This window comes from Sciurus carolinensis, chromosome 10 (assembly GCF_902686445.1).
Source record: "Sciurus carolinensis chromosome 10, mSciCar1.2, whole genome shotgun sequence".
Classification (NCBI taxonomy): domain Eukaryota; kingdom Metazoa; phylum Chordata; class Mammalia; order Rodentia; family Sciuridae; genus Sciurus; species Sciurus carolinensis.
Genome location: NC_062222.1, coordinates 26283775 through 26297534, shown reverse-complemented (window position 1 = coordinate 26297534; position 13760 = coordinate 26283775). Strand labels below are relative to the sequence as shown.

Sequence of the window (13760 nt, the reverse complement as noted above, 5' to 3'; positions counted from 1 at the left end):
ATTGTGAATGGAATTATTTTCCTAATTTCTTTATCAGCAGATTCAGATTCATTGTTGGCATATAGGAAGGCTGTTGATTTTAAAACCTGTGACCTTGCCAAATTTATTTAATAGATCTAACAGTCTTTTGGTGGAGGTTTTTGGATCTTTTAAGTATAGGACCATATCATCTGCAAACAGTGATAATTTGACTTCTTACTGTCCTTTATTTATCCCTTTTATTTCCTTCTCTTCCCTAGTAGCTCTGGCTAGAATTTCTAGCACTATATTAAATAGGAGTGGGGAGAGTGGACATCCTTGCCTTGTTCCAGATTTTAAAGGATATGGTTTCAGTTTTTCCTCATTTACTATGTGTTCAACTTTGACTTTTTTTATACTTATTCTTTGTGATTTTGAGGTAGGTTCCTTTTATCCTTAGTTTCTTCAATTTTTTTTTTAATGAATTGGTGCTGAATTTTGTCAAAGGTCTTCTCTGCATCTATTGAGATGACTAAGTGATTTTTGTCATTAATTCTATTTATGTGATGAATTACATTTATCAATCTGCGTACGTTAAGTCATCATTGCATTTCTTAAACAAAACCAACTTGAACATGATGTGCAATCTTTTTAATATGTTGTTGAACATGAGTTGCTAATATTTTGTTAAGTATTTTTGCATCTTAGTTCATTGGGAATATTTGTTTGTAGTTTTTGTTCCTTGACATGTCCTTATGTGGTTTTGGTGTGAGTGTAAATTTTGGGGGGTGATTTGTTTACTTGTTTTCTCATATTTTCAGAGTTCTTGGTCTTGAACATCAACTGAAGTGGATTCCTCTTCCTCTTATTTTGTGCATGTCCTTTTGTGTGTGATTGTCGTCTTTGTCCCGAGGCTTCTCTCTGGTTTTGATGTGTGCATAAATGCCAAGGGGTGTGGAACCTGAGTTCCCTATCTGGTTGTTTCTCCATGGGTCCTTGTTGATGGTTTGAGGTTTTTGTTTTCCCTTTCTTTGAGTTAGAATAATGTTAGGGAATGTTTAGTTCAGCAGCAGACTCTCTAACCCATGAACTTTTAGTGTTCCTGTTTTAGATTCCTAGCACCTCACAGAATGGGGGCAAAATAAACAATAGTAACCACTATCATAAACAACAAACAGTAAACAATGTTAAAGAAAATACCCAGATCCTACACTGTGATGTCTTCAACTTTAATTGTCACCAATAAAGAGGAATGGTGGATTCAGTAATTATCAGCAGTGAAAACAATAACCATGAACTAGCTCTTGCTGTAAAGCAGATAACACATGACAACTATTTTATCCACAGCAGTAATGATTGTATTAGCATTAGTGGTTTGGGTAGGAGTTATATAAACCACTTAGTTCTAAGCAATGGTAAAAATACAGATAATTAGGGGAAAAGGAAAAGTGATAGGAAGTTAGAAAACACTATACAATTCCAGAAAGAGGACAGAGAATGAAGAAGAGATGTAGCAAATAATATTTATACAGAGGGAAGGGGAAAAATACAAGACACATGGTATTGGCAGAGAGGGATAATGAAAAGAATTTGGCTATTAGCAGGAGAGGATAGGATTGAATTAGAATCAAGAGAAATAAACACATGAAGATAATGCAGAATCAAACTAAGATTTACAATCCAACGAACCTGAACTATCACAAGACAATACTAAGAAAAACTAATTAAGAAAAATGCTAAATTTGAGGGCAGTAAAAGGAATAAGTGTATGTATATGTGTCCTTGAAACAATCAGGACAACCAAAATTCACATAATTGTACACACACACACACACACACACACACACATGCACAAACACACACAGAAGAAATCAGGAAAAAAATAATTTAAAAAATTAAAAAATGAAACAAATTATACACAAATAAAAAAATACAAGATCTTGGTGTGAAGATAGAAGAGACATTCTCCATTGAGGTGATCAAAATATTTGATCAGGATGACTAGTCAATGTCTATGCCTAATAATCTTTCTTTGCATTTTTCTTGAGTAATATATTGATATATCTAGGGAGGGCTTGTTTACCCCTTCCTGATACTGTATTGCTCTATGAGTAACCAGATAAAAACATTTGGTTTAAGAATAATGGAAGTGAAGATGCTATCTGAATTTCTTTTTTATTTTTTTCTTTTAAAAATTTGTTCTAATTAGTTATATATGACAGTAGAATGCATTTTGACACATTGTACATAAGTGGAGCACAACTTCTCATTCCTCTGGCTGTACGTGGTACAGAGTCACACTGGTCATGCAGTCATACATGTATATAGGGTAATAATATCCATCTCATTCCACAGTCTTTCCTTCCCTATACCACATCTGTTCCCCTCTACCCAATCCAGAGTTCCTCCATTCCTGCCCCGCCCCCCATTAAGGATCAGCATCCACTATATCAGAGGAAACAGCCTTTTTTTTTTTTTTTTGGTGGGGGAGGGTTTGGCTTATTTTGCTTAACATGATAGTCTCCAGCTCCATCCATCTACCTGCAAATGCCATAATTGCATTCTTCTGTAAGGCTGAGTAATATTCCATTGTGTATATTATACCACATTTTCTTTATCCATTCATCTATTGAAGGACATCTAGGTTGATTCCATAGTTTAGCTGTTGTGAATTGAGCTGCTACAAACATTGATGTGGCTGTGTCACTGTAGTATGCTGATTTAAAGTCCTTTGGATATAAACCGAGGAGTGTGATAGCTGGGTCAAATGCTGGTTCCATGCCCAGTTTTCTAAGGAATCTCCACACTGCTTTCTACATTGGTTGCACCAAATTGCAGTCTCATCAGCAATGTGTGAGTGCACCTCTTCCCCCACATCCTTGCCAACACTTATTGTTGCTTGTGTTCTTTGTAATTGCCCTTCTGACTGGAGTGACATGAAATCTTAGAGTAGTTTTGATTTGCATTTCTCTAATTGCTACAGATGTTGAACTTTTTTTTTTATATAGTTGTTGATTGATTTTATTTCTTCTTTTGTAAAGTGTCTGTTCAGTTCTTTAGCCCATTTACTGATTGGGTTATTAGTTTTTTGGTGTTAAGTTTCTTGAGTTCTTTATATATCCTGGAGATTCGTGCTCTATCAGAGGTGCATGTGGTGAAGATTTTCTCCCATTCTGTAGCCTGTGTCTTTTCTGATCTCAGGATTTTCTTTACCAAATCTGTCCATTGTCTCTCTGTTTTTTCCTTCCACTCTGTGGTGAACCAGTGCTACTACTGCTGCCAGTGTTTTACCTGGCTTGTCTGCAGTGTACTTTCTTCTTTTTTCAATGTACTCAAAATTTCTTAAGTCTCTAAGATACTCTGACTTTCCAATATTGAGTTTTATTGAAATCCCTTGTTTCACCCACCATGCTGAGAAGCAGTATTCCTGCTTCTTGAATCCTGAGCCATGGAGCAAGTAGGAATGTAGCCTTCCTCTAATTTGCTTTCGTGAACCTCTGTTGTCTGCAATTTTAAAATGATTTTATTTATTTATTTTTTTAATGAAAACTCTGGTTTTCAATTTGTTTATATTGTGTTTACTTAATGTACTATAATTAGAATGGTTTCTTTAAAATCTTTGTGTGATCATTCCAACAGTTTGCCCGTCTCATTGGTATGTGGTGATTGAAAAAGGCAACATTTTCTTTGTTCTTTACATGTTTTCTTTGTTCTTTATATGTTGAGTAATGTTTAATGTTACAATGTCTTGGGAATTGTAAGAGCTATCTTTTTTTTTTTTTTTTTTTTTTTTTTTTGATAAACTCTTCTAAGTCTCTGGCAAATGATTTTTGGGCCCTCTTCTGATTCTTTATCTAATGTCTTTTGTTCTTGTTGCTTTTTTTTTTTTTTTTTAAAGCCAGTAGTCAGCCTTGAAAGGGCCAAACTGCAAGTTCGAACTATCATTGTGTGTGGTAGTTTCAGTGTCCCTTCATTTTCAAAATCTGTCTTGCCTTGCTTTGGGTCTTTATTGTCCTTTTCTACACAGGAAGTAGGCAGAGAATTGGATGGTATTTCAAATCTTATCTGAATTTAGAAAGACTGCTTTTCTGGTTTGGGTATGTTCTGTACATGCATACTTCTTGGTGAGTTTGAGACTTTTCCAGGTTCTTTTATGGATTTAGAGGTTCCTTCTTCACTGCTCTCTTCTATCTCTTGCCCCCTTCTGGAGTGTATTTTCTAAGTTCTTCTAACCAGAAGCAGTGTTTCTCAGAACTTTGGCCACCTGAGTTTCTAATATCCAACTGTGAGTTCAAAGCCTGCTTTTGGGTCAGATTCAGAAGAGAAAAGAAAAAAACTTAGACTCTTACCTTCGTATGTGTGGTTCTCCAACTCCCCTGTATAGTGCACCTGCTTTCTGTAGTCTTTGTAGTGCTTTGGAGGTCTTTTTTTGTGTTCTCCCCTGTAGTTTTAGTTGTAATATTCAAGACAGGAAGGCTTTATTTATTGTATTCTGTGTGGTTGAACCAAAATCCCCTGTTGATTTTTTTTAAATTATTTTTTATTAGTGGTTTCACATATTATATTCTCTCCTTTCATCCTGGTGGGCTTTATGTATTATTTCTCTTAAGGCATGTCTGTACCAATGCATTTTCATACTCTTTGTTCATCTGGGGATACATTTTTTTGCCTTCATTTTGGGAGGGTTTATGTTGGATATAAAGTCTTAATTTATAGTTTTCTTCCTATTAGCACTTGACTGTCATTCCACTGACTTGTGGGCTTTGTTGTTTTCTGAAGAGATGACAGCCATGAATTGAGTTATAGCTCTTCCTGTGTGTCTTGAGTCAGTTTTTCTCTTTTGGAGTTTTTTTCCTTTGTCTTTCAGCAGCTCAACTATGTTTTTTTTTTTTTTTTTTTTGCGGTGCTGGGGATTGAACCCAGGGCCTTGTGCTTGACAAGCAAGCACTTTACTGAACTGAGCTATCTCCCCAGCCCCTCAACTATGATTTGTTTAATTATGATTCAATTTGTTATTATTCCTTTGTGGAGTTATTTTTTTTCTTTAAGGCGATGCTTTTCTTTATCAAATTGTGGGAGTTTTTGTCTATAATTTCTGCAGATATGTTTTTCTGCCTCTTTCCTGTTTTGTTTTGTTTTTGCACTCCCATTACACTGAAATTAGAACACTACGTTGGTTAGGTTTTCCTCTACCTTTTTACTCTTTGTTCTTCAGATTGGTTCATTTGTGTGGGTTTTTCTTCGGGTTCACAGAATCTTTATTTTAACTTCCGAATCTGCCGGTGAACAACTCAGAAGTGAATTCCTTGTTTCTTATGGTGCTTTTCATTTCTAGGATTTCCATATGGTTTTTATTAATAGTTTCTCTTTATAAAGGTACTCCAATTTATAAGTCATCGTCATTTTTTTTTTTTTTTAATGTTTGGGCATGGTATTTTAAAATTTGTTGAACATATTTGTTACATATCCTTTGAAGTTTTTGCTAAATCTCATATTTGAACCATAAGAGTCATTTTGATTATTGTTCTTTTCCTGGTTATGGGTTACACTTCTTTTATTTCTTTGCATGGGAAATACTTTTGTTTGAAAACTGGGCATTCTGGCTAAGTATTAGAGCAACTCTGGACTCTTTTTCCGTAGTTGTTAGGTTGTGTTTTTTTTTTTTTTTTTTTTGAAGAATTTGCCTTCTGTCTTCCCCATGGTCTGCAGCTTGATTTCTCTCTGCTCCATATTTTCACTTTTTCTTTTTTATTTTACACAACATGCTAAGGGTTTATTGTGCTTCAGCATATCTTACAGGTTAGTTACTGATTTATTTAGAGGTTGTAATCGAATTCCTTCAACCCATAAGGTCCACATCCTCTCCTACAACCTGTGCATGTTCAGGGATTGCATTCCAAGTTGTAGCTGCTTCTCTAGTCTCCTTTGCCTTCTCTTCTCCAGTTTAGGTTCCCCCCTGTAGAGATGATCCTCAGGGGCTGTGGGAGCCCTTATCTCAGTCCTTCTGTGGCTTTTTCATGTTTAGCATTTCTCTGTTAAATTTCTGACTGGTCTGCTGCTCACCCTGAGTTGTGACTGCAGCATTGGTCTAGCAAAGCTGCTGCTATATTTCCCCATTGACTCATAACCAGGTCTGCCACTTCCAGCTGGATAACTGTGGTTTTCATTCCTTAAGTCAGGCTTGCCCTCTCAGAAAACTGTACTACTGCTTTTTGTTGCCAGTCTAAAGTTGGTAAAACTATATAGTTCTCACTGGCTAGCCCGGGTGGTATAGACAGCCGTAACCCCAACAATATGCCTCTGAGGGCTGGAGCTGTAGCTCAGTGGCAGGGCACTTGCCTAGCATGAGTGAGGCACTGGGTTCGATCCTTAGCACCACTTGTAAATAAACAAACAAAATAAAGGCATGCTGTCCATCTACAACTACAAGAAAATTAAAAACAAACAAACAAACAAACAAACAAAAAACACTGATTCTTGACTTTTTAACCTGATTTTCTTGCAGTTTCCCCAGAATAAACATTTCTCAGTTTGTTGTCCTACCTTAGTCAGATCCTAGTGCCCTGAAATGGTTGCGCATGAAAATCTTTAGTTTTTTGTTTGCTTGTTCTTTGGTCCTTTTTTTTTTGTGTGTGTGTGTGAAGGGAAAATGCTGACCTCTATATTAGCCCTGATGGAAGATATTCCCTCTATTTCATTTTTATGATGTTTCAAGTTTTGCTGCTTTTCTCAATCTTTTATTTATTTTATGAACAAATAAAAAATTTTCTAATTTGGACTGATACTTAGAAGGGTAAAGAATTAATTTCACTTCAGTATAGTCTGTTTACTTTCAAACATTAGGTAAAGAGAGTTAAAAAATTAATTAATTATATAGATTAAAAATAACTTAAAGGATGAATACTTCCTTTAAATCTGATTGAAATCATGTGGAACTATTCCTTGGGTCCTACAAATTCATTATTACATTTTAAAATCATGGATTTTCTTTTTGATGAATTTTTAAAGAGAGAGAGAGAGAAAGAAAATCTAAGTTGACTGTTAATACATAATTTCACTAGTGCCATATTGTTAAAAGAGCAACATGAAAAGCACGCAGGTGAATTGAGTGAAGTTTATGTATTAAGTCACAGTTAGATGGAGGTATAGATATACTCTTAAATGGAGAAGATTGGGAAATTGAAGGAAGGCTAGTCTTTATTGGTAAAAGATAATCTAAAAGTGCCAAACTGTTGAAATAGGCAGTAGCATTTCTAAATTATGATTGACAATTTAATTTTCATCAAATAAATGTCCATATTTAGTTTTTAAATACAATATTTTCTCTAACATCAAATTACGTAACTATTATCTCTGATATTTAACTTAATTCACATTTTGGAGCATTTAGCCTTTCACAGAAGTGACTATTTCTAAATTCAGTGTCATTCTTATCACATTTCCTGCTTAAATTGTGAATTTTGAATTTTCTAAGTCTATTTTAATGGAGTTTTTTAATATCTATGAAGAGAATAAAATAATGTTACTATTTAAATTTTCATGTGTTTCTGTTACTTGAATTTTATTTTCTTTATTGAAAATGTCATCATATATGCACTGTAATGTTTTCCAATTAAAAATATATGCAATATCTATATATGCCTCTTTGAACACAGGATGAAAATATCCTCAGATTTTAATATTTTAATATTGTTTATCATGAGTTACTTTTGTTATCTTCCTTATACTTCTTTCTGTTTTGAAATAGAGAAGTATATGTGTATTTATAATTATTTTATGAATAGATAAAATTATAAGTGATGCACTACAGGGTTCTTCCCTCTTTCTGTGTGAAGTGCCTTTTTATGTGTGTGTGTTAATTAGTAAACAACCTTTGGTTAAAAAGCAAATTAAGCCTGTTTAACAAAATCTACTGCTTAAATTTAGCAAGTTGAATAAAACTAATTGGATTCTGCTTCAACAGAAATTTTCTACATTAAAATTATTATAGATAAATAGTGTCTAGATGCAGTTCAGGTTATTTTGATCTCCTTGTGTTCTTAATCCTAACAAACATTATTTAAAAGTTCTTAACAATAATATGTCAAGTTTATCTTTTGATTAAATCATTGTGATTTTTGACCAAAAGTATGTATTACTTTATAGCAGGCATAGTTTTTTGATATGTTAAAAGCATCTCAGTGTACTGTGTTTTTTAACTGGTATTTAATGTATATTAATTTTTCTTTTACAAGTTGTTTAATATTTATTTTGCTTAGTTTAAATCATTGAAGAAGAGAAACTTACATACCTATCAGTGTTGTCCTAATGATTGACTGTTAACAGTTTCTGTAGTAAGATTTGTATTAAAAAATGACTAATTTCTAATGTCTCTTGATAATTTGATATGCAATTTAAACAGAATCAAGCTGTTACTTGCATATTTTTCATATTTTTTTGTTCATCACTAGAGGCTGATAATCTTTCGTCTGTTCAGAATTTTGTTTTTCTAAGACTTAATTATTAAACATTGAAATTTTAGGAAGATACTGGTAATTTTTTAAAGTAATCACTAAAGTTTCCTATTTTTGCCTTTGTTCTTAATGTTTATGAGGAAAGGAACTCAATTTCACCTTTTTTTAATTTTAATTTTTTAATTTTTAATTTTTTATAGACTGCATTTTGATCCATTGTACACAAATGGGGTACATCTTTTTGTTTCTGTGGTTGTGCATGAATACTATTCGTGTAATCATACATGTACATTTCACTTTTAATGTACTTCGTTCATACCTGTATTAGAAGGACCTCAGAGTTTTTGAAAAATTAGATTACTATGTAATTTGTGAGAATTTAATGTGAAATTTATCTTTAGTGATCATTTGGTTTTAAATGTTTTTTATTTATATAATTAAAATTTTTAAATTGAGATATCATATTTGTACATCTTTTCTAATTATTATTTACTGGTCTGTTCTCTTACAAATTTAAATGTGTACTACCATTCAACAATACTTTATTTGTACTGACTTTAAACATTTTGGAATTTCGAGAGGACGTTGATAAACCTGTTTGAGAGAAAAAAAGTGTCTGCAAACCAGCTTGATGCATTAAAATTTGCCTCTGTATATGCATGAAAAGTTACCAGTTTATTTTCATTTCTTGGTTTTGAGGAAAACAAACTGTAACTAGCCTGAATTAAGCAAGTTTTTAAATGTCAGAAAATAATATTAAATTCTTGTATATATTACTTGAAATTCATGTATAATAATATGAATAAATATATGTACTTTGAATCTTTACTTTTGAAAATTATACTCAGAATAGTTTGTTTTTAATTTTTATTAATTTAGTGTTATTTACAAACTTCTGGCATCGAAAAGTGAAGGAATACGAGTACAAGCTCTCAAGGCAATGGGCTATTTTTTAAAACATCTGGCCCCAAAGTGAGTATGCCTGAAATCTAAAATGGACTATTGTTTATTATTTATTCATAAACTTTTGGAATACTTCTGTTCTGTGGTCCCTTTAGTTTCTTTTCTTTTCTTTCTTTTTTTTTTTTTTGCTGGGTTCTTGAAAATTTTTATTCATAAAATACATGTACTTTTAGTCCTATAGTACATATTTAAAAATAAAGATGTATAGGAGTATGTAGTTTTTTTTTTTTTAATATGAGAAGCATTTAAGTTATTACTATATTTTGGGTTAATTACGAGAATTAGTATGAGAATTATGAGAAATACATTCAATTTTAGAAACTATGAAGAGTTTATTCAGTGACCTGCACCATCTTTTACAGTTTCTGAGCTATAAATCTGAAAAATAACCTGAATGTGTGTCATTGAGTGTGTTCTGAATGTTCAGGCTTACTAAAACCTGAAACTGCCATGTTTAGTTCCTTAGTGGAGTGCAGACAGTCATATTCTGTCCATTGTTTCTTTTACCAGGAGTAGTATATTATAAAAATTTAAATTTTATAGGTTGAAGAAGTGCTGTAAAGTTCAATTTTTAGGAATCCAGCTGGCCATCTGTGAATTTTTTTTGGAACACAACTACAGTAATTTATTTGTATATTATCTATGACTTAATGATATAAGGGTAGAGCTGAGATGTGACAGAAATCAAAAAGCCTAGCATATTTACTGTGTAGACATTTGCAGAATAGGTTTGCTTACCCCAGGAATAAAATTAAAGTTTGTGATCTCTTAGTTTCCAAGTTTATGCTTGAAATGGTGATTTTGATCCATGTGTTTTTGTAATATTTTTCTTTCTAAATAATCTTACCTTTCTTCTGACTTTTCCTCCCCATTGCTTTCCTCCTAAAGTACTTAATTGTACTTGAGATGATCATCCCCTGGAGAGCTGTCTCAGTACTGGCAGATAGTAACAACTCGCTAAATAAATAAATGCTCTGAAGATTTTGATGAAAGGTTTTGCAGTACTGTGGGTTAGCCAATCTTATTGTTTTTAACTTTAGCTATCCCTATATTGTAGTTAGCATTTCTCTGGTTAAAAGTTTTATAGTTTTGAAAGTTCTAGGTTGAAGAACATGGGAGAGTAACTGAGATGAAGTTTCTAATTTAAAAAATATTTTTATGTTTCCAGTGTACAACATGCATACTAAATAGTGTACAATAAAACTTGCATTTGATGATTTCTTTTTGTATAATTGTAGGAGGAAAGCAGAAGTCATGCTTGGGCATGGACTGTTTTCATTGCTAGCTGAGAGACTCATGCTTCAGACAAATCTAATAACAATGACCACATATAATGTCCTTTTTGAGGTAGGAATTTAGTTAGAATGTACTGTTACAAATTTATTATTATAAAAGTGCCTGTATAATTGAGTTGTCAGTGTCTAAATAAAATAGGGCCATTTAGGTTCATAATGCACAGGTTTGAAATTATTAATATAAAGGAAATGTGGCTGCACTTTTATAAGTCTATTCATTTGTGAATTACTAAAAAAGTAGTTATTCCTGTTTATATGTTTCTTCCACTGTATTGACTATTTGATGTCTCATTTTGAAATTTATTTTATGTGCATAAAATATTTATCATTGAAAGACTATATACTAAATTTTGACCATCACTGTACTTAGAGTTCCTTAGTAGTTATGCTAATATTGTGATTATGCTAATGCAGTTTATCGTATTTATTTTGTGGATTTTTTTTGATTTTTCGATTTGTTCTTTTTAGATATACATGACAATAGAGAATATTTTGACATATTATACGTACAAGGAGCATAACTTATTCTAATTAAGCTCTCATTCTTGTGGTTGTACATGATGTGGTGTTATACTGGTTGTGTATTCATATATGAACATAGGAAAGTTATGTCAGATTCATTCTACTGTCTTTCTTTTGTAGATTCTTATCGAGCAGATTTGTACTCAGGTGATACATAAACAGCATCCAGATCCTGATTCTTCAGTAAAGATACAAAACCCTCGTATGTATTTTGTACATTTTAAAAACACTACTTTTGCTACTTCAAGGGAAAGACACTATGAAAAACCCCAAGTTAATATTGTTGAAATAGATTCTTAGATGAATATTTCATTAAGGGGGTATTATAATACTAGTTTTATGTTGAATTTAACATCAAATTTACCTTAAGTTATGAAGCTTTTATAAAGGTTTTGAAGAATTACATTTGTAAGATTTTGATTTAATGTATGATCAGATTTTCAGCAAAGTTTCATTGTTAGTATTTAGTGATGTCAGGCTAACTTACATGAACCATGGAGGTAGTTTTCTTCTTAAATTACTGTCAACATAAGAATACAAAATTTGGAATGGGAGAATGTCTAGTATGTTTAGTATTCTTTATTGGGTATGAATGTAGTCTTGATAGTTTTCTGATGTTTAGAATTCTTAAGTAATTGAACACAATGTACATTTTTCATCTTGTTTTTAAGAAGATCATGGTATTAAAATAACTAGCTTGTAGAGTTTTGAAATTTACTTACTTTTTGTTTGGTGAGGTGTTTGTGGAGCATGCTACTTCATGCAAATTTTGAAAAGACATTTCTTAAGTTTCATTTCCCTTTGTTTTCAGAGGAATATGATGTATTATTTTTGAGAGTAAAAAAAATGAAAATCTCGAATGTACCAATTTTAGAATAATATTACCTTAGCCCATTTTGTGTTGCTACACTAGAATATGGATAACTTAAAGAACCAGAAATTTATTTGATCACAGTTTTGGAGCCTGGGAAGTTTGAGATGAAGATTATTGTAGTTGATCTGGTGAGGGCAAGGAAGGTAGTAGAGCAAGCCAGCCAGAGTCTGTGTGAAGCCATATGAGGGCCTTAATCCCACTAAAGAGCCCTAAGGGCCTCATCAACTCCTAAGATCCCGCCACTGGTATTATCACATCAGCAACACTTGGAAGGAATACGGTCAGATCATAGCAGTTCATCTGCCTAATACTAATGCACTGACTTGGGAAAGACAGGTAGTGTAGTATGGTGGTTCAAAATGAAGGCACTTGGATTAACTCCTGGTTACATATCTTACTAGTTTTTTGATTTTAAATCTAGTGCTTAATTTATAACTCTAAAATGAAAAGATAATAGTATTAACTTCTTATTGTGTAAGGATTCGGTTAACTGTATTTTTGTAAAATGGTCCCTTGTGATAGTATATCTTCAAAATTAGTGCAGTTATCATCATCTTATTATGATTATTATTGTTCAGGTAGAATACTTTTGAATCTGTCATTAGAAAGAATTCAGAAGTTGCTCCCCAAATATTATTAATTGTATGACAAAGGATATTTTGAATTTACTGTTTCAGTATCACCTGAAGCATTGGCAAAAGATTGGTTTAGAATTCCTAAATTTTCAATTGGATAAAAATTTGATATCGTGTTTAATTTTAAATTCAGAGCTATAGTTTTCTTTTTCTAAATCTGTAAAGTTCTGGATTAAATGTGTATTTTTAAAGTATATTTTTCTTTAAGTTAAATTCTGGAAATTTAGTTAGCTTTGCACTAAGATCATTACAGTAGCACTCTTGTTTGCATTTGTTGGGGGGATGGGAGTGTTGAATAGATTTTAATTTCCTTTGGAATTTTTGTGTAATTTTACTTTTAAAATTATAGAAGAAAATTTTCACAGCTTTTAAATTCACTTTTGCAAAGGAATGACTATGTATATACCATAAGTTTTTTGCAGAATCTGAATGTATCTTTTTTTCAAAGATTTCGATTATAATGCTTTTGCTTTTCGTTTTTAAAAATCAGCTTTACTGTTAGGCAGAGACTAAAGAGGGTTGCCAGCAGTTTTACTTTCGTTTATTCATGTATAATTTGAACTAGTTTTATTTTAACCTTTTAAAATCCAACTCTAGGGCTAAGGGAGTAACTCAATAGTACAGTGTTTGCTCAGCATGTACGAGGCCCTGGCTGGGCTTGAGTCCCAGCATTGGAGGGAAAAATTCAACTCTGCTTTGCATATTCAAATCATGGAATTAAAGTCCTTCTCTTGTTTGTCAGTGCTTTCTATTGAATGTATTATTATTCCCTTGTGTAGACTTTTTTTTTAATAACAAGAGGATTTTTTTCAGTAGATATTTATGAAAAGCAAACTAAAAAAATTATATTGATGACCTTCCTACATGAATTTTTTGTTGTGTTTGGTTTTTACTTATTTATGAACTATCTTACAGAGATACTAAAAGTAATTGCGACCCTACTTCGAAATTCTCCCCAGTGCCCAGAGAGCATGGAGGTTCGCCGAGCCTTTCTTTCTGACATGATTAAACTTTTTAATAACAGTAGAGAAAACAGGAGGTAAGCTGGATCAGAAAGCAT

General features: G+C 32.4%; 1 protein-coding gene across 1 annotated transcript in view; it reads left to right on the top strand.

The window, feature by feature from the left end:
• Lrba (LPS responsive beige-like anchor protein) overlaps positions 1 to 13760 on the top strand; it is a 703692-nt gene that overhangs the window by 140031 nt on the left and 549901 nt on the right. The window contains 4 exon segments of the mRNA XM_047565822.1: positions 9291 to 9383; positions 10613 to 10721; positions 11312 to 11393; positions 13616 to 13739. Of these exon segments, the coding sequence (XP_047421778.1) occupies positions 9291 to 9383; positions 10613 to 10721; positions 11312 to 11393; positions 13616 to 13739 (408 nt within the window).